A 26,031-nucleotide genomic window follows, 5' to 3' on the forward strand; every position below is an offset into this window, starting at 1 on the left:
AAAGGTGTGTGTATTCTCAAGACGAATTTCATTGAGACGGAATAATTTTTAAGTGATAGCTCGAGAGACCAAAATAAATATACTTGCCACATAAAAATCATCGAAAAGAATTCAGAAATATACATTTTTATTGCTTCTCAAAAGAGAAAGCGTTAATATTAAAATGAAAACAAGCTTGTGGAAAATCAATTTTTATTATGACATAACACCTAATTCAAATAACCGCGGCAAAATGGCGACATATGGTGTCACGTTTTTTATTGGCTGTTAGACTTAAATGTACGAAATATTGTATTGGATCATCTAAAAAGTATCCGCGGTTTTTTGTCACTAGATGTGTGTTGATGGTCATATATCTAGTGACAAAGTACCGCGGATACTTTTTAGATGATCCAATACAATATTTTGGCTAGTTTCAAGTAGTTTCTAGAAAAGAACGTGCATGAAGAAGTGAGCGTCTATAGGACGTGAGTTTCATGATTTAAAAGTGGTTGTAAACAAGACGCTGCAGACAGTAAAATGAAAACGAAAAGTAATTAATAAACCGTTTGAATTCGATTCCATTTGATTTATGAGACAAAGTTTTCTCAGGAATTATTTCCTCACGATTTGATCGATTTCTTTGTATTTAACTTAACGCGGTGGAGTCACGAGTTGATAATAGGCATCCTGTAAATTCCATGATAAAACTCAAACGATTTCGTGGCAAGGTAAATTTTCAGATTATAATATTAATATTTTAACGAGATAAAATTAGTGTCAAATTTTTGACAAGTATACAATATAATGCCCTTACTTCTGATTTTCTTAAAAACAAACGAGACTTAAGTGACGATTTTTTTCTCAAAATATATTCTATGCATGAAAATATATAAATTTACAAAATTACAAGAAAATCAGAGATGGAAACATTATACTGCACATTTACTAGATCTTTAAATTTATAATATAGAGTTAGACAGCAAATATTAAGATTGGAATTTCTGTTGATCTTTTACTTACGAAGATTTTTATATGATATTTGTATTTTTGGTGTCTTTTAGAAAGGCATAAAGGTAGAAATCTCTTGATAATTAATAATCTATTAAAATTTCAGAGGTTGTAATTCACTGTTGATTAAAATAAATCACTACTTTGTGAAGATGCTAGTATAACCTCAAGGATTCATCTCTTCGTACTTCCACATAAGATTCGTTGTAAACAGCATCAGTCACGTATATATTAATTAAAAGTGCAAAATGGATCAGATGCTTCCGAGTCCTGGCTTCAGTATACCTAGCATCGGCACACCTCTGCATCAACCAGAGGAGGATCAACAGATCCTGCCGAATGCGTTACAGCAGCAGCAGCAGTCACAACAATTCCAGCAACTGCAGCAACTGCACTCGATGAGTCCCAACATGCAGAGTGGCATGCTAATGATAACGACACCACAAAAAAATTTGCACACATATGCTCCAACACCATCGTTTGCGACACCACAAAGTCTTATGCAGCCACAAACACCAGTAATTCAATGTTGAATTTAATGTTATCTATGCTAAGTATAATATTGCGATGGAATTTAAAATTCTAGACCTGTTAATAGTAATATATAACAGGAGTATATTTTTTGTGATGCTAAAGGAATATTTAATTTGATGTTTTTTGTTATTACTTTTAAAAGTTTAAAAATTGTCAACTATATAACAAAATTACAATACTTGAACTTAATATAAATTAAATAAGATTATGAAACTAGATTATTCCAAATCATTACACTATTTAAAAGAAAAATTCTTTTAGAAAATTTTTTTAGGAAGTTTTTTCAATTTTAAGTTTCTGATTCTCAAACTTAATCCATAACTAGATTTTAGATCCTAGGATATTTTCCTGAAAAAATATCCTAGTAAATCCAGTTAAATTAATTTTGAGTATCAGAAATTAATTTAAAATTGAAAAAGCAAATGTTAACGAGTTATTAAAGAACATTAAATTTCTGTTATACAATAACGACCTCGTGCAATTCTGTAAAGAATTTTAGAGACTGAAAGGGATACAATTAAGATATTATAAAGGAATACAATTAAGTATTCTTAGCATATTAATATTTACTTCATTATTTTAATTGCTTTTTCCTTCTTCTTTAGCAAAATATGATGTCTCCAATAGTACCACAAAATCAAATAGCACCGTCGTCGATAGGTCCCGCGACCCCAGGGCCAATGACACCAATGACCCCAGCTTCCGCGGATCCTGGAATTTTACCACAGTTGCAGTAAATAATTCTTTCAATAAAAACAACAATTAACAAATAATTCACGTCATCTATCTTTTCTTATTTCTTTAATCATATTTCCGCTTTATTTTAGGAATATTGTGTCTACCGTTAACTTAAATTGCAAACTTGACTTGAAAAAGATAGCACTTCATGCCAGAAATGCCGAATATAATCCGAAAAGGTTTGCGGCTGTTATCATGCGAATAAGAGAACCAAGAACTACCGCACTGATATTCAGTAGCGGTAAAATGGTTTGTACTGGCGCCAAGAGTGAGGGAGATTCACGTCTTGCTGCCAGAAAGTACGCAAGAATTATCCAGAAATTAGGTTTTCCTGTAAGTACCGGCAAATTTATTAAATAAAAATATGGTACAAAATGAGTTATTTTTCTCAATGTAGGTTTTTTAAAATATAGAATTGTTTACAATTTATCGCGACAAAATATTTATAATATTTAATAATAATATAAATCGTTATTAATTGATATTACGATTTAATTTTACTTAGGCAAAGTTCCTAGATTTTAAAATCCAAAATATGGTCGGCAGCTGTGATGTTAAGTTTCCAATTAGATTAGAAGGTTTAGTGCTCTCTCATGGTCAATTCTCGTCATATGAACCAGAGCTATTTCCAGGTCTAATATATAGGATGGTTAAACCTCGAATTGTATTGCTTATATTTGTCTCAGGAAAAGTAGTATTGACAGGTGAGTGTTCATACTTTATATCTGTTATATGTATAGTAATTTTGTAGTGAAGTATATACGTGTTGCAAAACATTTTGGGAATATTTTTAAAATCTTTTACAATTTTCAAATATAACTTATCCAGACCTGTGTAAGAATTCGGAAATTAAACTTGGAAATTATTACACATTTGTACTTAAATAATTATTGTATGTCTATATATATCTATATATGTTATCAGGTGCAAAAATTCGCAAGGAAATTTATGAAGCTTTTGACAACATCTATCCAATTTTAAAGAGCTTTAAAAAGCAGTGAATCTACATATTAAATTATAAAAGAAAAACTATGTATTTTCTTCTATAATTTAATATGACAATTTATTTCCAACCAACTCCATTTCTAATAGATTTTAGTTATTTTTTGTAATATATAAAGTCATGTAGATCAAATTACTACATTAATGTTGTTGAGTTGTTAAATATCTTTATTAAGTTCAACACATACAGGATGTCTTAAAATTGTTGGATATTCTTATTGTAAATCGTTTCTAGTCTCTATAAAACTCATCTTTTTTTAATAAAAATTTGACGCATATAATTTTTTAGTAATAAGCGTTGAAAATAAACGTTTTTGTTAATCAGATTATGAAAAAGAAAATAGGTGAAAAAATTTTCTTCCATTCAGTTATAAGTTTCTATGAAATAAATTCTTCAATACTGAAGATGACGAGATCATCTTTACATTGAATGAAAAAGCCGCGAATGAAAAAAATATCCACTGATTTTAGAGCATAATGTATAAAGCAATTGACTTTGCAGATTAGATAATATAATTTATAAAATATATGCCCGTTCATTTCTTCATAAAAAATATTAATTTTTTCAATGTGTAAAAAGTAGACAGAGTGAAGGTACAGCTTGTGTAATCTTACAACGATTTCGTTTTCACATTAGCTGCATTCAGCGGACTCAACAGTTGACTCGCTGTCATTGATGTATTGTTTTAGATCATCCAATCAACATTTTAGATCTGGAAGGAATACATCAATAGCGCTCATTCAACTGTTGAGTCTGCTGAACGCCATTTACTAAATCAATTAACTGATTAATTGATGATAATCGAAATTCTAAAAAAGTATGTATAAAAATTATGTACATTGTAACCAGACGTTTCTAAACCTTCCCTTTTTGCCTTCCTTAAAGATAATAGTGCATATAATTCTATATTTACAAAATAGTATCTTCTAGTAATACAGTGCCTCGAATAAGATTACACGAGTGATTAATGTGTATTTATCAATTTTAATTCTTAGCAGATACTATATATCAAATAAGGAAGGAAAATGGCAGATACTATGAGATTTTATAAATCACATAAAATTCTAATTATGTAATAGAAAATATTAAAAAACTTACCGTTATGTTTTATGATTATATTTTATGATATATAACATGATGTATAATTAATCAATAAAACTTTTTTTTTATTTTAAGTATTATATGTATTATAAATAGATACTTCAAAAAAATTTATATCTGCTAAGAGTTATTATTATTATATACATGTACACTTGGAAAAATTGTAACACTGTTGAATAATTTTCTCCAGTTCAATTGCTACTTATTAAAAGTAATTTGATATAAAATTTCGTCTTTTGAATGAGTATTACAACCAACATCCTTATTTATTGAGAATATTTTCTCAAAATTATTTTTTTTTTACTATAAAATCTATTCCATTTATCGGAAAGCTCTTGTTCAATTACATAGCAGAATTATACAGCATAAGGTCATCGAACTAAAACTTTCAATTCTCGGAAAAAATTTTTTGCTAATATTAAATACTTGTAATAGAATTTACTTGACTTATTAGAAAAGGCTTAATATTTTTGTAAATCCATTTCGAAGAAAATGTATATAGAAAGAAAAACTCATAATTAGTTTTTTAAATACATAAGCTATAATTTGCGTAATTATTGGTACTATTATATATTTATAGATACATTATATTTGTTGCATATAGCGCATGTTTGATTATAATAAAATTATGTACAATAAAAACATTCTTTGTTTCTTTGTCAGACGTAAAATGCTTGATAAAAAAAATTACACACACATATGTATATATATATATATATACTTATATACTACTTATATAAGTATATATACTTGTATACATATATTTGTATTTAATTATTACAGAAATGATAAGTACTATAATCCATTTTCGTTACACAAAAAACTTACGTACACAAGATTATAATGATGCGAGTCACGAAAAACTAATCGTTTAACAAGCTTATAATTTTGATTTTAATCTATCTCGTAGTACTCGACGTAATATTTTACCAGATGGAGTCTTTGGAATGCTATCTACAAATCTTATACCACCTCTAAGTCGCTTAGGATTTGATACACGTTCTGGAACAAAAATATAATTGTACAAGCAATATATATAAAAAATTTATGAACACATTAAAACTATATAATATAATAATACTATATTGAGCAGAAAATATTAAGAATTTTGAAGACACTACAAAGTAGACTTTTGGACTTCCATTTAATACTGCAAAAGAAAAGCTTAAAAAACTAGTTCAGTGTTTATTTCTTCCAATGATGCTAAAACATTTTTGTTTTTTATTTCTCCTAAAGAATTTTGCAAAATGATGAAATCTAATCAAGGTTAAGACAGGAATGCAATAGAAATATTTCATATATTGTTATTAGGTTAGTTCCATTACATGTGACACTGAAAATTCTTACCATTAACATACTGGATTATATCTTTTTCGCAAATATTAGAATTCTCTTCTTTTACAATGAAGGCCATTGGTAACTCCCCAGTTTTGTCATTCGGTATGCCAATTACGGCAGCATCTTGTACACCAGGAAAAGTTAACAAAATCGCTTCGAGCTCAGCTGGTGGAACCTGATAGCCTTTATATTTGATGAGTTCTTTTATTCGATCGACAATGTAAAAGTATCCATCTTCGTCATAATATCCTACATCTCCCGTATGCAACCAACCATCCTTGTCAATTGTCGCTCTAGTAGATTCTTCGTCATTATAATAACCTTTCATTATCAAATCTCCTTTGAAACATAATTCTCCTTCGCAATTTGGTCCTAAAGCTTTATCCGTCTCGTATTCTCCAATTGGTATTACCTTTACTAAAAAAAAAATCAGTATTATATATTGTCAAACTTTGTCGATATATATTCTATTAATTATATTTCTTATATTAATATAAAAATACATACTTAAAACTATAAATATTGCATATTGTGAAAAGAAATGCATATTTTGGAGAGGATCAATATTAGAATGAATTATCAAATATATATCTGATACTGTTTCACAATACTATACTGCAAATATTTACAATTAAATATTTACAAGTAAATATTTACAATTAAATAATAAAAAATGTTCGACTTTAAAATAATATGACTCAGAAAAAATACATTTGCAAATCTATATGATAGTAGTAGATATTTAAAGCATATAATTACGTTTTAAATAAAACAGACACTGTATTTTCCTAATCGCAAGAATCTTACCTAACGTGCCTGGAACTACTACGCCAACGCTGCCTAATTTTCCTTTTCCATCTGGTGATCGTAATACAGCTAAAGTAGTTTCTGTTAATCCGTAACCTTGTTTAACATCAATAATATTCATATTTAATCGCTTAGCGACAGCCTGCTGAATTTCCTTTGATAATGGAGCTGCACCACTCCTAATTAAATAACAACTTCAGTAATTGCATAATTCGTAGTAATTTTCGAAATAAATCTAATATCTGATATAAATATATTTTATGTGTAAGTTTTCACACAGCTTATTACAGTTCCATTGAACTCCTGCATGTAATATTAAAAAAAAAAATTGCCACAAGACACAACTTCTATTCTATGTTTGTGTTATTAAAATAATAATTTTTAATATCTAAATAGAAAAATATTAAAAAATTTTATTTTTTATGTTACGTAAGATATTAATTTATATAACAATGTACAAACTATATATATTCATACATGAATAGTTGCCTTTTTTTTTACTAATCTTTACAATCTTTTCATATCTTATTTTCTAAGCTTATCATTAACAAATATATGCTCAGCTTGTGTCACATCTGTTTTTTTTATTTTTGATTTTGTGAATTGCAGCATTTTCCTCGAAGATTTAAACATCTTGTATCTAATTTGTAATATACTTACCATATCGTTTTAACACAGGACAAATCATATTTATCTACAAGTGGATGTTTAGCCAGAAATACCATAAGCGACGGCACCATAGGCATATATTCAATTTTATATTTCTCAATGTATTGTAAGAACAGCTCTTCCTCAAAGTGTGAGAATATAATGCTGCAGTTTCCCCTTAATATGGTAAGTATCATGAAGACGAAGGAATATGCATGAAAGAATGGGAGTAGTGACAGAGAAACCGCATTTTCAGGAATTGTGTTAGTGTTCATATACATGCGTATGACTGTAGTAATATTTTTATCTGTCAACATGACGCCTTTCGGTAGTCCTGTGGTTCCACTTGAACATAAAATTGCTGTTACATGATCATCTAAATTGACAGAAGCTGGTTGAAGTGCATTTGCATCATCAATGGAAACGTTTGACATTACTTTATACATGCTCGCCCATGAAACATTGTTGTTACCATCAGTAAGCATTAAGATTTTTGGTGACCAATGCAACTCTCTGAATATTTTTCTTATGCCATTAAACGATACTGTCGAAATAAAAATATACTTTGGTTTTGAAATGGACAATGCATGTTTAAATTCTCTCTCACTGTACAGAGGATTTAAAGGACAGGCAATAGCACCCAGATAAAACGCAGCACATACTGGAATACAAAATTCCAGATTGTTTTCACTGCATACAGCTATGGTGTCGTTCACCTTTAGTCCTTCTCTCTGCAGATAAACTGCCAATCTCCGGCTAGTATCTAAGATGTATTGAAACGTCTGCTCTTTGCCAGTATGGGGATTTATCTGGCAAAAAAGTTTATTGTCATTGTAGAAAGTTGTAGATGTATATAGTAAAAATTATATAACACAAATCTAGATCAAGATTCCAATTATTTTCTACATCGTATATTAATTTATTACAATATAATTATGTACATTAATTATGCAAAATTAATAACAAAAATTAAGTCAATCACTTACATGTGCTACACGAGTACCATGCGTCGTCAATTGCATTAATAAGCATTGTCCTATCGAGATATTAAATTCCGGCAACAATTCCTCTTCATTACGTAAAATATTTGATTGTTGTGACATGTTGAATACGAAATTGAATATGAAATTGAAGGACTCCTTTTTTCACGTAGGTTAAGAAGTATCTCTGATACTTTAATGTTAAAAAAATATGCGACTTTGAATAGTGATTACATCATGATAAGAACAATGTGATAAGCATATCTCGCACTTAACCTTCAATCTTTTTTTTTACTTAGTAAACAGATTTAATCAATAACACGTTTCAAAAAAGCCGGTGATTCTGCCAATTCGCGGTTAGATGACAGTACGCGTACTATTTTAGACCGAAATATGAACAATTGTATCTCTGAATATTCGCTAGATGGCATATGCGTCTCTAAAAGTGATTCAAATCGAACATGAACTCTACCTGATCGAATAGCAGCGATTTTTATTCAGTCGATAGAATCGTCTAAAAGGAAATTTTTTTAATTAAATAATTGTCATTCCTATTATATTTTTCCTATCGCGTTCTAAATAACAAAAAATAAATTATTTTACTTACTTTAATAAAATAATATGTTATTTAATAAATTGATTATATTTTAACAGAATTGCTTAACAATTTCTTTATACATAGAAGTAAATAATTGTTAATTTTAATTTTATTGTTCTTTCCACGACAAATAACAAATTATTTATTTTTTATTATTTGATATGAAAAGAACAATAAAGTTAAAAATGATAATTATTTGATTATATTGGGTCATCTAAAAAGTATCCGCGGTTTTTTTGTCACTAGATGTGTGTTGATGGTCATATATCTACTGACAAAGTACCGCGGATACTTTTCAGATGACCCAATATGTATAAAAAAAATATTTAAGCAATTCACTTGAAATAATTAATTTATTAAATTGATTAAGTAATTAATTAATTAATAATTGATTAAATAATTCTATGCACGTTAATAAAATACAATCCATGCTGTTTAATAAGTTAATTCGCGATTAAATCAACCGACAGAATTACTTAAAATAAAATTTTTATCGAATGTAATATATTATATGTTTCTAATTTTATTTTCAAAAATGATAAAAAATAAATAAATTCACAGAAAAATATTCACAAAAAAAAATCAATGTTTTATTAGTGATTAATTTAACCAGCAGAATTTCCTAAAGCAAAATTTTATATGATTACGTAATTGTTGTCTCTAATCTATAATAAATTTTCTTTTCCATCTATAATAAAAAAAAAATAATTCTATCATGATAGCAAAACAGTTGATACAAATGTCAATTGAATAAATTATTTCCCAGATAGCAAGCTGATGTTATTTGTCATTTTAATGTCAAAATAACGTTTTTAATGTTTACGTGAAATGATGACACATACCTATGGGTTGCTCAAATTAATTAGAGTTAGGTTCCAAGTCTAAAATTATACAACGTTTTTCGTATTTGTATATATAAAAAAAGAAATATAGATGTATGTATAAACCGAGAATAGAATCTATTTCAAATGAAATCCATTTTAAATCTTCTTCCACTCCTCCCCCCCCCCGCACACACACACACACACACACACCACACATTTATAATGTAGATTTTATACCAAATTTCAAATATATAAAATATTTAAAAGTTTCTTAAAGTTTATAGATATTTGTCAAGTATTAATGCTAAATCTAAAGAATAATAAATTTTCGTAATTTTTTATAAACCAGAATATTTACCTCATGTGTAATATGAATAGAGAAATCATATGTCGATATAATGTAAGGAGTGCCATGTTGCTGCATTTTTCATATTAAACATGCGACTGATTGATTTTTCTATGTATGCGCGGCTTCATGATTATATGTAAATCCATTTGGATTTACATAAAGGTCTCGAAGGGTGAAAGAATATTTTCGAAGAACATTTTTATCCCTAAGTATTTATTACGAAATTGTTTGTTATTTTCGTTATAAAAAAATTTTTTTATAACAAAAAGAAAAAAATGAAAAGATGTCAAAATAAATATAATTTAAAAACTTAATATCTATTGAAGATTCTGAATAAAACAATGATTATTTGTAACTTGAAATACAGTTTAAAAAGTTTTTTATTTGTACAATATTTCTTATTTTTATGTGATTAACAAATTTTTATGTAGATTTTATACCAAATTTCAAATATATAAAATATTTAAAAGTTTCTTAAAGTTTATAGATATTTGTCAAGTATTAATGCTAAATCTAAAGAATAATAAATTTTCGTAATTTTTTAAATTACATTTCCGTCTAATTTATTAATAATAATATCTTATTACATTTATATACTAATAAATAACTTATATACTAATAAATAACTAAAATTAAAAAATAATAATTAATTAAAAAGCGTTTTTCTCCCTCTTACATTTTACCATATATGTAAAATTTATAAGTGATTAAAACGGTATACATTTTATTATTTGACAAAATTTCGAGAATGTTGAAATTTTGACAAAGTACTATGAATATTTTTCTATATTTCTACAGTCAAATGTTCACATTATCTTTAATAATATTTTTATATTCTCCGAGGATTTCAAAGAAGAGTATATCTTTTAGATATTTTCTTTATGGATGTCTCACGTTTTGTCCTATAAAAAAATTAACAAAAATAAAGTTTTGAGAATTTTTTCAGAATTTTTTCAGAATTTTTTAATACCGTATTTTCTCATGTTGGTAAAAATAAGAAAATGCAATACTAAAAAGTTGATTTGCAGTATTAAAAATTCTGAAAAAATTCTTAGAATTCTATGAGAAGAAAATAAATAACTTTTGTTTCTTGCAGCTTTTCTATAAAGTTGATAGTATTTGAATAAAAAATTATTCAAAAGCAATATTTGGCAATTTTTAATAATTAATATCTTGCGAAAATTGCAAAATAGTAGAGGACTTTTCGACTTAATTTAGTCCGCCCTATTTACACAAAAGTGATTGGCAAAAACTTCCGGGATATCCTGTATATATATATATGTATATATAAAATTTATAGTATTTTAGAAACAAATTTCTTCTTTCTCTATCTCTCTTTTTTTCTTTTTCTAAAGACGATAATAGAATTGACACTCATAATTTTTTCTAGATTCTTCAACATAGAATTACAGCTTTTTAATTCAAGAATTACAACTTTTTAATTAATTATGCTGCAATAACACAATATAATAGCTGCTATTAAAGAAATATTTTAGCCATTTAAATAATCGATTTGTTAGTTTTAACATTAAACTTTGTACATTATTTTGTCAAAGTATTTTGTGACAAATGCTTACACATCAGGAAAAGGAAATCTAAATGTATCATCGCAAAATTAGAAGCTTGTGGCATTTTTTGCACTTGTCAAAAGTAACTCTTCTCGTACTTAAAAAAAAAACGCAAAGAATACTTGGGGCATCTCTATTGCAGCACAATATTTAAATTGTTCTATAAGTGTCCAAATACGTGCTTTTCCTTTTTATATAAATAATTGCACATCTTTTGTTGTGAATTTTTTGCAAATTAAACTATTGATGATTTTTTTTATGACATTTTTTGGATGCACTATTACACCCTTATGAAAAAATACTATTGGATTCGCGGAAGAACGAAATATTTAAAAAAACTATTCGAATCGAATAAGTATTGTACACTATTCATTTCAATAGTTTTTTTTTCACTAATTCAATGGTATTTCTTCACAAGGGTATATTAATTATAGGCTGTCATACACAAAGCAACACAAAACAAATTAAATCTATTCTACAATTGCGTAAACGTAGTTGTAGTTGCAAGTACCTATTGATGATTCAATCATTGTCGAATATTCTCTTCATGTTCGACTGTGATTAGTAAATTCTTACAACTACAATCACAACTACGCCACGCAATTGTAGAATGGACTTTATGCATGTATTGTATAAAATGCTCAGCACGAATTATCACATAGTTTGGCGGGATATCTGTCAAACGTTTCCTTGGTCAACAAGACGCTTATACTTTAAAACTTTTGCAATCAGATAAGTTTGTGTACAACAGCCTTTGTCGTTTGCACTCCAGCATGCACTAACAGCATCAGATTCGTTATCGGATGCACAAGAGACGGAGGCGAACGTCGTCGCCGATATCACCCGCGTGAGAGATTCATCGAATCAACACCACTGAACGCAATGCCAATTCCCACGCTTTCGCCGACATCTACAAGAGACCGAACGACGGAACCTCCGCGTGTTCCGTTCGGAAAGAAAAAAACGTGCGGGAGAATCTTAGTGAAATGACGTGAAACTCGGAGCTTCCTCTCGCCGAGGAAGTTTCGGATTTGTACGCTTGGAAGCGATGCGTGACGGCCGACGAAGATCGAAAAGTACCGTCGGTCGCTGAGCCCCGACGAGGATTTCGGCGCGTGTGCCACGAACATTTTTCCGCCGTCGATTTTTCCCCGCCCTTTTGTCAGCGGGTAGGTGGAGCCGAACGGACGACCGCCCCGAGTCGAGCGATCGCACGGTATTGCGCGTAGCGGCCGCCACAATGTCGGGCGAAGCCTCGCGCGAGCGTTACGATAGGTAGACGCGTTTCAGCTCATTCGGGCGTAACACCAACGGCGTGCCGAGTAACACGGTGGGCTCGTCCGGTGCCGGGTAGCGGCGGTAACCGATGGGATCCAATGAACGACGAGACGAAACGATCGCGCCGCCTGTACGAGAGCGCTCATCCAATGATCACACGGGGGATCTTCAGCATCCACTTCTCCCAGTCGTGGCCTCACCGCTCCTCTCTACGGCGTATGGAAACCCTTCTCTCACACGCAAAAGGGGACATCTCATCACGACTCTTGGTAGCAGGCACTTCTCCGTAGTGGGCACTCCACTCATCGTGTCGTCGTACGGGTTCTCCGCGAGAGGCTGTGGGGCCTGTGCCCAGGCGGGCGAGCAAGCGAGCGAGCGAACGAGCGCGAGCGCGAGCGGGCGAGCGCTGGTCGAGTGGGTCTAAGCGGCCGTGAGGACCTCTCCAGGAGTACCCGACAGAAGTCCTCTCCATTCATTCATCCATCCATCCAGCCAGCCAGCCAGCCAAGCCAGCCAAGCCAAGCCAAGCCAGCAAGCCAAGCCAGGCAGGCAAGCCACCCAGCCAGCCAGCCAGCCATCCATCCATCCATCCATCCATAGAACGGCTCTTCTCCTACGGAGAGTGTATCCTCGACGAAGGTGGAGGCGAAGCGTAGAGTGGTACATCTACCATCGTCTCTCTATCGGCTTAATCCAAGGACTCCCAAGACCCCCGTGTGATTTCAGTCGGCCGCCGGCCGGCTCTGGCCGGCCACTATCCTCGACCACGTGGGCAAGGTCGCCGTGTCACCGCGTTATCCTTCGTCCGTTTTCGGATTCCAAGGAGCAAGACGCAACGACAACACGTCGACTTACGTTGTGTTCTCCGCCGGGACAGTGTCGAGAAGTCCGACGACCGCAGGAGAGCCATCCGAGTCGGCCGCCGGCCGACCGCGGCCTCGATTTTTCCCGGTTACGTGTGACAGTTCGCCGTGCGCCACGTGACATCGCATCCCTTCGTCTCTTAACGTCAATCTCGCGGCTCGAGACCCCTGGTTTCCGGAGAAAGTAATCCAGAAACCAACGACGACGAATGTAAGAAAGAAGATGGATAACACGTTCACCAACAACGTTGACAAATAAAATATATCCGCAGTGAAGAAATTCCAGTTCTTCTTCTTGAATTCACTTTCAAACCCCCAAGTAATCGGAAACTTACTCTCGGTCAATATCTAGTGATAGTGGAGCTTGAAGACGAAGTCAGTGTTTTGCAGATTGAGTACTTCCGGTGAGCTGTCGTGCTTGTGTATAGGAATTGGTTTTCGCGATTGCAAGAGCTATGCGTGCGTTTAAACGTGATCGAGATCAGGGAAAGAGAAAGAGGGACAAACCTCGGCTCGCGGCGAATGATTGCGGGCTGTACATTGATTTCGGGAACAAACGGTCCCAATGTTAGTGAAGACGGGGAATTTTTTATTGTGCGCCCGTGATTCATTATAGTAATAAGTGAGCGAGTGACTTGTGGCATTGTAGGATTAACTAGTCGTGTGTACAGATTTCCTGAGTGAACGATTGTTCGAGTGACATACTGTCGAAATTTCACGGTGAAGATTGGACATTCGGAGTTAATAAATCGTCCATCGAGAACGTGATCCAAAAGGAGGTGCCGACGATCGTGTGAAAGCTACGTTGGCGATCGGCAATCGCGAACTAGACAAGAAAAAGAGAGAGAGAGAGAGAGAGAGAGAGAGAGAGAGAGAGAGAGAGAGAAAGAGAGAGGAGAAGGAGAGCAGTAGAGTCATAATGCGCCGTTGTTACGGCTAGCGCCGGCCTCATCATTCCGCGAAGCGCGAGCTTCAAGTATTTCGACGGCGTCGGGCTCGCCGAGATGAGCGGTGGCAACGGCGGCGGCGGAAACGGTGGCGGTAATCAAGGCGGTAATGGCAACGCCACGACTTATCATCAGCACCAACAGCAGCAGCAACAGCAACAGCAGCAACAACAACAGCAACAGCAGCAACAGCAATCGCTGGAGCAGGCCGGCCTGCTGTCAGATCTCAATGGCATCGACCTGGCGATGAGCCTGTCGCCCAAGCAGCATTCATCCCACGTGCAAGCTGCTGGTGCCCACACTACGCCTTTCAGCGTAACCGATATCTTGTCGCCGATCGAGGAGTCTTACCGGAAGCTCGAACTCGCCGCTGCCGCCGCCGCCGTCGGTGTTGGTGTCGGCGTCGTAACGCATTCCCAGGGCTCGCCTTACGGGAACGCATGCGGTGCACGGGTGGGTGGTAACACCGGTAGCTCGAGCGCAAGCAGCGGCAGCCCGCCGCTGCACGGTGGTTCGACGCCCGGCGGCAGCACCCCCGGACCAATTTCCGTTGCCAACGGGGCCGCCCCCGGTGGCGGTGGCGCCGGCAGTGCCGGCGGTGCCGGCGGAGGCATGAGTGCCATGGGTAACCCTTACGCAACTATGCAGCTCACGTCGCAATATCAATATTGCGCCGCGGAATTATCGCCGTATCATCATGCCGGACCCGGCGTGGGCGCCACGGCCACAGCCACGGACCCCATGAGGTCCCACGCGGTCTCCTCGCATCATCATCCGTGGTACGCACCAGCGCCACCGGCCACCAATGACCCGCGCTTTGCCAGTGAGTAGCTTGTCTTTTATTCAGAGAAAATCTTTGAAGAAAGTCCCAAGTCCCAATCGACACTAACTAAAAGTAACATCAATATAACGATATAAATGTAATATAACACATGGTATTAATAAAATAATAGTTACGTTGTTGATGTTCTGTGATTTTTAATTGATGTCGACTGGGAGACGTATAGTGATGTCTAACATCTATTAAATCTATTTCTTATACTGATGTAGATATAGATTAATTTTAATGATTAATTTATTTTACTCTTTATCTTTTTCTGATTAATTACGAATTCTTACACGAAAAGAACGATTTTGCTAAAAGAAGTAGAATCTAAAATTTAGTTAGATATAGATTTGAAATTAATTTTGTTGAAAAGTAAAAAATGATGAACAATGCTACAAAAATTTTGACATAACAATCCATTTCCAACAAAATTATTTTTAAATCCAGCAAAATTTTAGATCTCAGTAAAATCATTCTTTTCATGTAGAACTAAAAACGATAAAAAATAAGTTAAATCGGGATTAATTAATGTTGCATAAGATGAACGAAACCTGAGCAACTTTAGCTAAATTGTCGCTCAATACAAATAAATATATTAGGTGTTGGAATTAATTCGTAGCGTTTTTTAATGAAAATGTTATTTATTTCACATGAGCATTAAAAAATACATTAATGAAAGTACTTCCCATCACTTATAAAACGCTACGAATTAATTCCAACACCTAATATAATATACATATATGTGTTATGATATCAAATTTGTGAATATATAAAATTGTAATATAAAAATGTGAAAAATATCATATTATCGATAATTAATAAACAAATTAATAAACAAATATTAATTTTTCGTTAATTCGATCAACTTTAGGTAAAACTACTATTACATTCTATTATACAAAATATTTTCAAAAAGACTTATTTTTCTTTATTACGGTTTTGTTCGCAAAATCATTAATCATCACTGCAACTATATAGACGTCCAAAAATGCGATTATATTGTATTAAAAGTCAATTGTAGCAGATAAGCGTAGAAATGATCATTTTCGAAATTTGAGGAACGATTTTACGCTCGTTAATGGAGGGAATATTTTGTTTGATATATCTACATACATTTACATGCTCGTTAGATGAGCAAAAAGCCTTCACGGACTTCGTCTACATATTGATTAATTCAGTCATTCGATGAATTATGTCTTGGACAGTTAGTCTGTCTGCTAACGTTACCGAGTTATCGAATGCAAACAGTCATTCTGTCAGCCTGTTAAATGAGTTTCGAGGGGTCTGTATTTATCAGAGAGGCTCGGTGTGTAGTCTCATAGAATATGACGCTTATACTTTCAAAGAAGACGTGTTCTCCCTGACGATCGTCGGCATGAAAACCGACATCAGACGTACGATCTACACCTGTTATTTAATCACTAATTGAAAAAATGGCGAGTGAAATCTGTAGGAACGTCAGAGAATCACGCGCGAGAGTTAATGTTATCAGATATTCATCAAAATCTTGTGTTTTGTGTATAAATGCCGGAAGCACGACATGAAGCGACTCTAGAGAGAAAGAGAAGGAAAAATAAAGAGAGAACGATGTATGCTGCATGTTGTATTCGGATAAAAACCTATCTTCTAACGAGCTATTCCTTCCGCCTTCCAAGAGTCACGTCCGTCAGGCTTTTATCGGTCTTGTAACGACAAGACCATGGATATCTTAGCTTCATTTAGGGATCGACGAGAGAGTATCGGTTTCGCGTTACAAAGTTGACGAAAATGCGCTATCGTTAATTGGTAAGGAGAAACCCGTCGGCATTTCTCAGTTTACAACTGTCTCCAAGTGTTCTACGAGAGAAAGAGGACTAGATTTTATTCTTCAAAAGCGTGTAGGAACTTTCTACAAATAAGCCAACAAATTGTGAGGATAGGGATTTGCTGGAACTCTTGAAAAGATTGCAATGATACGGCTTCATGAAAGATGACGATGCAAATGGATTTTTTCAGATTGATCTTTCTCAAATCATTTGATTCTAGATATAACAGAGAAGAAGGATTCTAAATCTATTTTTGTATCTTAACCCTTCCGCAATCTGGATCTTTTTTTAGCACAAGCAAAATTTCACTCTCAAGTTTCTTGTACATTTTTCTCAAATTCTAATTTAAAGGTTTTAACATTTGAGTTAAACAACTATTATGATAACGTAGTATAGAGATGTTGAAAAGTAACCCTGAATTTTTGCACATTTTTTAAAAGTCTGGAGCACTGAAAAAACTTGGGCTAAACAAAAAAAAAGACCCAGACAGAGAAAGTAAAAATATGGTTGTAAATGGAGAGTTAAAAACGAGACTTTTGAATTTAATCGTCCATGAAGTAAGTGGAGATAGAGCAGTCAGCAGTTTGCAGTGATATTCTTTAAGTGGAACAGTTTAAAAGGATTGGCGTAAAAGCATCCTCGGGAAGTGTAGGAGCTTTGACACTTCGGGGATCCATTTGGATGTCCAGGGCGCCGCATAAGTTTCGCGTTTCAGTGTCCACAAAAGGAACGTCGCGCATACCACCGTCGGCCAACAATGCGCGCATCTTTCATGCGACTTGTGTCAACAAGGCATTCGTCTCTCCTCTGTGGATTTTCGTCCATCGCACGCGCCACTTTAGCGAGCCGATCGCTCGTCGCTCTCGCCGTATCGATCCAGAATTCGAGAAAGCGCGACTAGTGGACGGCGCTGAGGATTTTAGTTAAACAAATAAGAGGGACTGGTCCTCGAGTTAAATGCCTCAGACGCGCGGATGCCCGTCAGCACCATACGAATTCGATTTCGCAGGACTTATCGTCGCCCTTTGTAAAATAAACAGAGCGCGCAGGGAAACCCCATGTTCATCCATGGAGTTGCAAACGAGACCGTTTCCCTGATGCGCTTCGCGATCGTCCGAATTCGTTTTCTAAAAACTGCGACTATGTGGCAGTATTACGTAGATTGCGTGTCGCGAAACGATAGTATAAAGTAAATCGCGAAAGAGTTTTTGTCAAATCATTAACGTATTTAATGTGAAATGTAATCTATCTATCAATTATATTATAATTTAATCTATCTATCAATTATATTATAGGTGGAAATTCTTTGAGTATTTTAAGATGTTTATTAACATCATTATTAAAGTGTTCAATGTAATTTATGATATGTTATTTTCCAGCTTCAATTTATGATTGTGTTTCAAGTCCGACAAACAATCGATACGCAGTTATAGAACTGAAAATAATTTGTAGTAATGTGTATTATTATTATTATTTGTAAATTATTTTGCAAATTTATAATTAATATTTGTAAAATACGTATGAATATTATTAAACACTAAGATCTGCTCCGACTGAAAAAAAGGATTCTTTTATTTGATTTTTGATTTATAATCTATTTGTTTTACTTCTTTGTGAATTCTATAAAGAGCAAGTTGTAAATTTAAATACCGGTCATATATTGTTCGCTGTGCATTCAAAAAAAAATTTCAGATCAAGGAGAATCCACTCATTAATGTTTTCAATCTGACTTTTTTAATATCATCATGCTATTCCAGTTTGACGTTTTTCAATGATAGATTACATCGATTGATTGTGCTATGCGTTTGCGATTTGCATTTTAGAAACGTCCTATTGAAAACTTTTGCTCTTATCGCCACATAAACATTATTTGTATGAATTTCTTTTACAACTTTTTGCGATTTGTATCGTCTACACATGTAATCGTGTGAGTATGTAGCATTGTGTCGTGAACGACAATGCAACTCCATTTTTTTATTATTAATCTTACGTGATTGAAATTATGAATCAAATTAAATCAATTATATACAATAGAAATATTATATATTATTGAAAATGCATAACTATTGATATTAAAATATAAATCAGAAGTTGTAGTTCATTCAGCTAAAAATTGTCCCCATAAAATAAATAATTAAATATATCTCTATTAAAAAAATTTTAATTGTTATTACATTCTAAACTCGGCAAGATTTTTTTAAAATTGTTTTGTATTGCATTTTTTCTATATTTTTCTATATTTCATTCATTTCAGTATGTTTCTCTTTCTCTCTCTATCTGATTTTCTACGTTTTTTCAAATATGAAACTTCCTAATATTATAATGATAATAAACTATCAGAATTTTGTCCTATCAGAATCTTGATAGGTATTCATTATATTTTCGCTCTACTTTATCCTTGCAAAACGTTTAAGATCTTGAATACAGTTTTAATCTCTAGTTGTTCTAATCAAATTATTTACTATCTAGAATATATTTGATAGAAAAAAACACATAATTTTGAGAATCAATTTCATCAATAATTTGTCTTTGCATTACGCAAACTGAGATCGTGAATAGGATTTCCGTAGCAAATTTAATAACAAGTTACAAATTCTGTGATACATGAATTGTGACGCTTTAAATAAGATCTAATTAGAGTAAAATTAAAGTGAAACGCGAAATTATGTAATAAGCAAAATTATGCAATCGACGCGTGAAATTAAATGTTACGTCTATATCTATATGCCATCAGACGAGATATTTTTATCCCGCTGGATTGGACGACTTTCACACTGTGGGCGGTACGCGAAGACGTCTGTGATTCGGAGCGAGAAATCTTTTGGGCTTTTGTCACCTAATTGGAAGCTGAAGAGTCGAGACGGTGGAGACTTCCCCACCCCGTCGCTATGCCACATAATTACGTTTTGAAACGGGGATGTTCGACGTGAGGCAGAGTGCGACGCCGGTGGTCAGGTAGACGTTGGAGAAACGTCAATTTATTTAACGAGTTCCTGCACGCGCGTTGTTCACCCATCATCGGGATCTGCCTTCGTGTATTGGCAGAAGTTACATCGAAACATCCCGTCCCGTCAGTCGTACCCTCACGCATTGTTCTCGGTGACTGCTGACGAGCAGCTTTAAAAGGATGGCATCGTACGAGAAACATAATAATTTACATCACCGATGTGATTTACGTGAAATTCCTCGCAGTACCAATTAACGTTAACACGTGATAATCGCGTATCAATATTTAGAGTCTCTTTTCGAAATTGTATAAATTTACGAAAAGAGACCATAATTTTTAAAAATTATCAAGTATTTATTTCATGAGAACGTGGGTTTATAAAATTTGTGAATAGAATATATAACAGACGCGTGAGTCAATTTTGATTAATTTGAATGCGGTATGTTTGATAATCAGTGTAATAATCTAGGTAGGAGGAAATCGTATACGAGTTTATTAAAAAGGTCTATTAAAAAGGTTGTCAAGTTTCAAGAAATCAGGTGTAGAAAATTTATGGATAGAATATATCATGAGAAGTGATGAGATAGATTTGATTAACTCGAATGTAGAGCGTTTGGTAATCAGAGCAACAATCCAGGTAGGAGGAGATCGTATACGAATTTTTAAAAAGGATTGTCAAGTTGATTTCAAGAGATCGCGGGCTTGTAAAATTTGTGGATAGAATACATCGTAACAGGCAAGTGACATGAGTTTGTTTTAATTAATTCGAATGCAATACATGTTGCAATCAGTGTAACAATCTAGACCGTGTCACAAAAAAAAATCTATAGTATCTGTATATATGTATTTGTAACGTGAACTATAGATTTTCAATACTGACTGTACATATTCAAACACAATAGATAAGAGGAGATCGTATATACGATCTTGTAAAAATAATTATCAAGTTGATCTTAAGAGATCACGTGCTTATAAAATTATACGATACCAGACAAGTGGCTCGCGAATCAATTTTGATTAATTCGAATGCAGGGCGGCTGGTAATCAGTGCAACAATTAATCTCGATAGGAGGTGAGGCGAAGCCACGAAAACTCATCGAGTACTCGAATCGGCTATCGAATATAGGCTATCGAACGTAACTCCGGATATCCGCGTAACGCGAGGGGCCTTCGACGAAAAACGCGTCGACTTCTTTCACCGAAAACACGACAATTACTTTTGCTCGATGCACAGTGCACTCCGGATTTTGAGCTACGAGTTCCGTACGATTTCTCCCGTACGGGCGCGCCGAGGTAAACAAATTTGACGGTGTTTGTTCCTGCGCTCAAGTGGTATTTCTTTCTCGCCCTCGACTTCACTGACGGCTCGAGAAATACGGTTCTCACAGGCATAATAATTCGGAACTTCATCTCGGGGACCTCCCGTGCTCCGATGACGTAGCACTTCGCAGCGCCTAAATCGTTCCCTTTGTCCGCGCCCAAGCGCGTTCATTTTTGACAGCTCCTCGCCAACTGACAAGGGATAGACGACCGCTCGCTCGCTCGCTCGCTTGCTCGTCTGGGTAGCCTTCGGTAGCTCAAATTTAGAGGAGAATCGTTCAGCCATATATGCTTAGACGTATACTTATGAAAATATGAATATGTCATTATATAATCATAATTATTATAATCTCTATCGCCACACGTTGAAATCGTTGGTAACAATTCTTTTAATTAGTTCTCAAGAATTTAATTCTCGCTATGTTTAACGCGAGAGTAGATGTTTCGTATTGTACATGGAAAGAATGAATTTTAAAGTATCTATAAATTTAGCTATAGATACAGAACATCAAAATACATACAAAATATTTATGTAAAAAATTCAAACATGATGAGTAATACTGCAAAAAATTTTGACATCCAAAAATGATTTTTAGCCAGCTGGTTGCTTTATTAAATTTTTTTGCAGCATTACTCTCATTAAGTTTCCTAAATAATTATTTTGATGATTAAACAAAATTATTTTCAATAAGTTATATACAACTCACATTAAAATATTAAGAGAAAAAACATAGAGTAATATTTCTGTAATTGGTGCGCGAATAAAATATTACTTAATTAGTTATTTTTAAATAAAAAATAATAAATTATTGAACATGAACGTTTCAATTCTTCTTGGAGTCGTTCTGAGCTTACAATTAGTAATTCAATTTAAGATATTATTAACAGTCTCAATGCGGAAGAAATGAAAGATCCTTGTTAAAAGAATGTAAAAAAAATCATGACTACAGTGTCTAGAATAATGTGAGTGGATGTATGTTCACTGTAAAAAAAAAAAATAAAGAAAGATTGTAAGAAAGTTATTTTCGTATCTGTGCTCAACTGTACTTATATGTATTTCAGCAAAATCGTTTCTTCTGTGTATAGGATAAGGTCTATTATGAGATAGGTTTCCAATATGAGATAGCAGGATTTCTGCTAAACTAATAAGCGCATGTGGTCGATTTTATTATGAACTTGTTACTCATAGAGTGAAACATATTTAGTGGAAAATTCATTATTAAATCATGCGTGTAGTAGTCGTGAAAAAAGATTTTTGAAATTGGATGTTGTCGAATTTTATTGAGATTAATCTTCAAATCTTGTTTTATTATATAATAAATAAATATTTGGTAATAAAGTCTGTAAACAGTGATAAAGTAAGGTCGTATTATTAGGAAAACACGTGATATAATGATTGAACTGTAAAAATTAGATTTGATGATCATGAAACCGCAAGGCATGGAAGTCGTAATATGAGATACTCAACAAGGTATTCCTAATTATATGAGAGCATCTAAATGATTCAATATTTCAAAGCATATTATTGAACGAAATGTTAAAATTCGTTAAAAACGATTCTATTATTAAGATTACTCACACACATACACACACATAAAAAAATTATACAATTATTATGTAACATTCAAATTCTTTGTTCCTACTTGTATATAATAAAGCATATATAAAAAGTTTATCTTTATTTTTTTTTTAGTTTTTTGTTACGAGATATCACCTCATACAAGAAAATCCTTGTATCTCACATTAGGAACTTATTTTTTGAATCAGCAAAATCAGCGCTTTCGATAAAAAAATTTCACATACAATAATGTATAGCTACTATCGATCGCTAACTTTAGGTGGTAAATCTTGAATATATTTCTCATAAAATTGACACGAAAATAGGAGTTAAAGTTACAAATTAAATAAATTACACCTCTTTAAAAAAAAGGTATCTCATATTAGGCGACTTTACCCTATCATTGAATACGTAAAATCTAAAACTATTCGCATGGATAACTAAAATAAGATTTAAAGTAAGATATCGGAATTAGAATGCGGCGTCGAAAACAAGAAATACATCTTTCGTTAAGTATAGACCTTAAATTTTCATAATGAAGATGCATGCGGAAAAAGAAGGCTGCAAAGTATCATTCCCGGTTTGTTCAATATGTTTTGCAGTCTCGCGACTGATGGGCGCCGCGGCGGCGGGCGCCGGGACCAACATGGCCGGCTGCTCGGTGGGCCAGTCGATGGGCGATGTGACCAAGTCGTCGGGAATGGGGGTGGGCGTCGGCGTCGGAGTCGGCGTCGGCATGGGCGTCGGCGCGATGCAATTCCCTCTCGCGCAGAGACGGAAGAGACGCGTACTCTTCACCCAGGCCCAGGTTTACGAGCTCGAAAGGCGATTCAAGCAGCAAAAGTACCTCAGCGCGCCCGAACGGGAGCATCTGGCGTCCTTAATTCATCTAACTCCCACGCAGGTATGTTTATAATTAGTAATTACTTGTTATTTATACGTAAGTTGTAGTCGTTTTAGTTTACGACAGACACTCCGTTTCGAACGTATTCGTACTTCGGACCGAATGTTGTTCATTTTTAATTTTTTGTAAATTTCTGATGAAACTCACTGAGTTCGTCTAGTGTAGTGTGATTTCGTGATTAAATTTATCGCTATTGTTTGTCCAAATAACACAACATAAAATCTTTTAAACAATTCTTCGAGACATCTTTTAAATATCTTAAAGATGTCTTATATTCTAAATATGGACTTGTTATTTTCTGGGTTTGTTATGGGTGTATCATTTTCATTATATTACAGACGATGGCCATTAAAGTTAAAGGTACGAATTTTATGTTAATTTATAAATCGGGACAAATGGCGTCCAGGATTCTTTCGGGACATCTCTATAGAGAGAAAATCAGGAAGTCTCGTTAATCACTCTGCAGCCATGGCATACAAAAAAACTTAGCAATAAGACGTATGCAGTAAGCACGTCAATTTTCAGGAGCACAGACCTTTGCATAACGCATAAAGCACAAGAAAGAAAATCAATCAATCAAAGTACTTTTTATACCCTTGGATTTGCAGTGAGTGCTCCTGTCCTTACTACAGTCTCTACTGTGATTAGCCAATTCGTTTATTGCTTACGTTAAGATTTTTTGTGTGCCATGGTAGAAGATGACGAATTGTTAACTAATTGATTCCTTTATCTAATATTCAATACGTGAATTAATCGGGGGACGAACTATATACTTGTCCGTTAAATATACTTCGCACAATTTTATTAAGTCTTGACGAAGATCCACGGTAGTGGATAGTTATCGTCTATCAAACGGATAAGATAGCTGGTTCCGGCATACGCAGATTTTAACAATATGTATACATGTATTCAATATGTATTCATTTTCATTGAATACGCAGACAGGTCTGGCCGGCTCGAGATGCGGTATAGCGGTCTGGCAACAATAAATAATTGTTACGTGGCTCATTGGCCGCATCCTGCGTTGATGCACGTTCATGCGCGGGTCTCCCCCTTATTCGGTCTATCGTTCCGTCTACCGTTCGTCTCTCCGTCTGTGGTTCAATTCACTTATCAGCCCTTTGAAAACAAGCGCGTCGAATTGTCCGTTTGTCATCGCGACGTTTGTAATGCAATAAGGACGACGTTATCGATATAACTTAACTTAACTAGCGCTAATCGCCATAAAAATCTTAAAATATCTTTTACAGTCCCCTTTTGATCTCTATATAAATTCTTCAAAGTAATAAAACTTCATTTATTAATATTAGATTAACGTATACTGTGTGAAAGAAGTTTGCAAATGTTTACTATTTTGTACTATAATTGCATGGAAAAATAATTATGATTAGGAACTGAATTTTTAGTTATTACTGTCATAATTTGTTAGTAATAAATTATATTTATAATTTCTACACGTAGTCGAAAAAGATCCATGTGTTGCTGAAGTAAAAATTCAATTATATAGATGCAGATCTGAAAATAAATTTTAAACTAATATCAAAATAATTATGTAAAACTGATTGCTTATAGAATGTCAAGATTTTTGCAGGATTGCTCATCATATTTGTGTTTGTCACATAATATTTTGCCAACAAAATTATGTTTTGTATCTACCTATATTTTTAAATAATTTAGAAATCTATTCTTTCCGTGTATATTTAAATTATAGTCAACTTGTGGTAATTGCAACCATTTTCTCTCAGTGTAGATGAAATGAAATAATTATATTGATAAAATTGAGATTGAAATGTATTTGATTATATTTACTAATTTGCGAGAAATAATTTGAAAAAATAAATATTCACATGCTTCCCTTGGAAATATTCTCAAAAAGAACGCGCGTCGTGTACGGATATTTGTAACTATTTTATTATTTACTGCAAAAAAAAAGAGCGAATAAAACGACTAATTAGCGGTAGCTAGGTCTAAAGAGAAGCTACATACAGGGAATGAGAGATTTCTCAAAATGGAAACGGAACGCTTCCTTAAACCGGAAGAGTCGAGCGCCCGCACGAAGCCCGGGTCTTCGAGCGATGGTGACGAGTCGATTCCATGTCAAGTAC

At 33.8% G+C, this 26,031-nt stretch overlaps 3 protein-coding genes across 3 annotated transcripts in view; 2 read left to right on the forward strand and 1 right to left on the reverse strand.

The window, feature by feature from the left end:
• The first annotated feature begins 423 nt into the window (after window positions 1-423).
• Window positions 424-4,593, forward strand: Tbp (TATA binding protein). Its single transcript, XM_011062765.2, has 6 exons — window positions 424-710; window positions 1,097-1,508; window positions 2,130-2,257; window positions 2,352-2,595; window positions 2,768-2,966; window positions 3,187-4,593. The coding sequence occupies exons 2-6, from the start codon at window positions 1,239-1,241 to the stop codon at window positions 3,261-3,263; spliced, it is 918 nt and encodes a 305-aa protein (XP_011061067.1). The 5' UTR covers window positions 424-710; window positions 1,097-1,238; the 3' UTR covers window positions 3,264-4,593.
• A 291-nt stretch (window positions 4,594-4,884) lies between these two features.
• On the reverse strand, window positions 4,885-8,514 carry LOC105149989 (luciferin 4-monooxygenase). Its single transcript, XM_011062767.2, has 5 exons — window positions 8,146-8,514; window positions 7,172-7,968; window positions 6,512-6,690; window positions 5,714-6,121; window positions 4,885-5,368 (listed from the first exon to the last, which is right to left on the reverse strand). The coding sequence occupies exons 1-5, from the start codon at window positions 8,260-8,262 to the stop codon at window positions 5,247-5,249; spliced, it is 1,623 nt and encodes a 540-aa protein (XP_011061069.1). The 5' UTR covers window positions 8,263-8,514; the 3' UTR covers window positions 4,885-5,246.
• A 3,099-nt stretch (window positions 8,515-11,613) lies between these two features.
• Window positions 11,614-26,031, forward strand: part of LOC105149990 (homeobox protein Nkx-2.4) — a 48,553-nt gene continuing 34,135 nt past the window's right edge. The window contains exons 1-2 of the mRNA XM_087407592.1: window positions 11,614-15,389; window positions 23,625-23,926. Coding sequence (XP_087263718.1) covers window positions 14,624-15,389; window positions 23,625-23,926 — 1,068 coding nt within the window. The 5' untranslated portion in view covers window positions 11,614-14,623. The remainder of the gene's footprint in view (window positions 15,390-23,624; window positions 23,927-26,031) is intronic.

This window comes from Acromyrmex echinatior, chromosome 7, assembly GCF_024713525.1.
Source record: "Acromyrmex echinatior isolate Ae372 chromosome 7, ASM2471352v2, whole genome shotgun sequence".
NCBI classification, from domain to species: Eukaryota; Metazoa; Arthropoda; class Insecta; order Hymenoptera; family Formicidae; genus Acromyrmex; species Acromyrmex echinatior.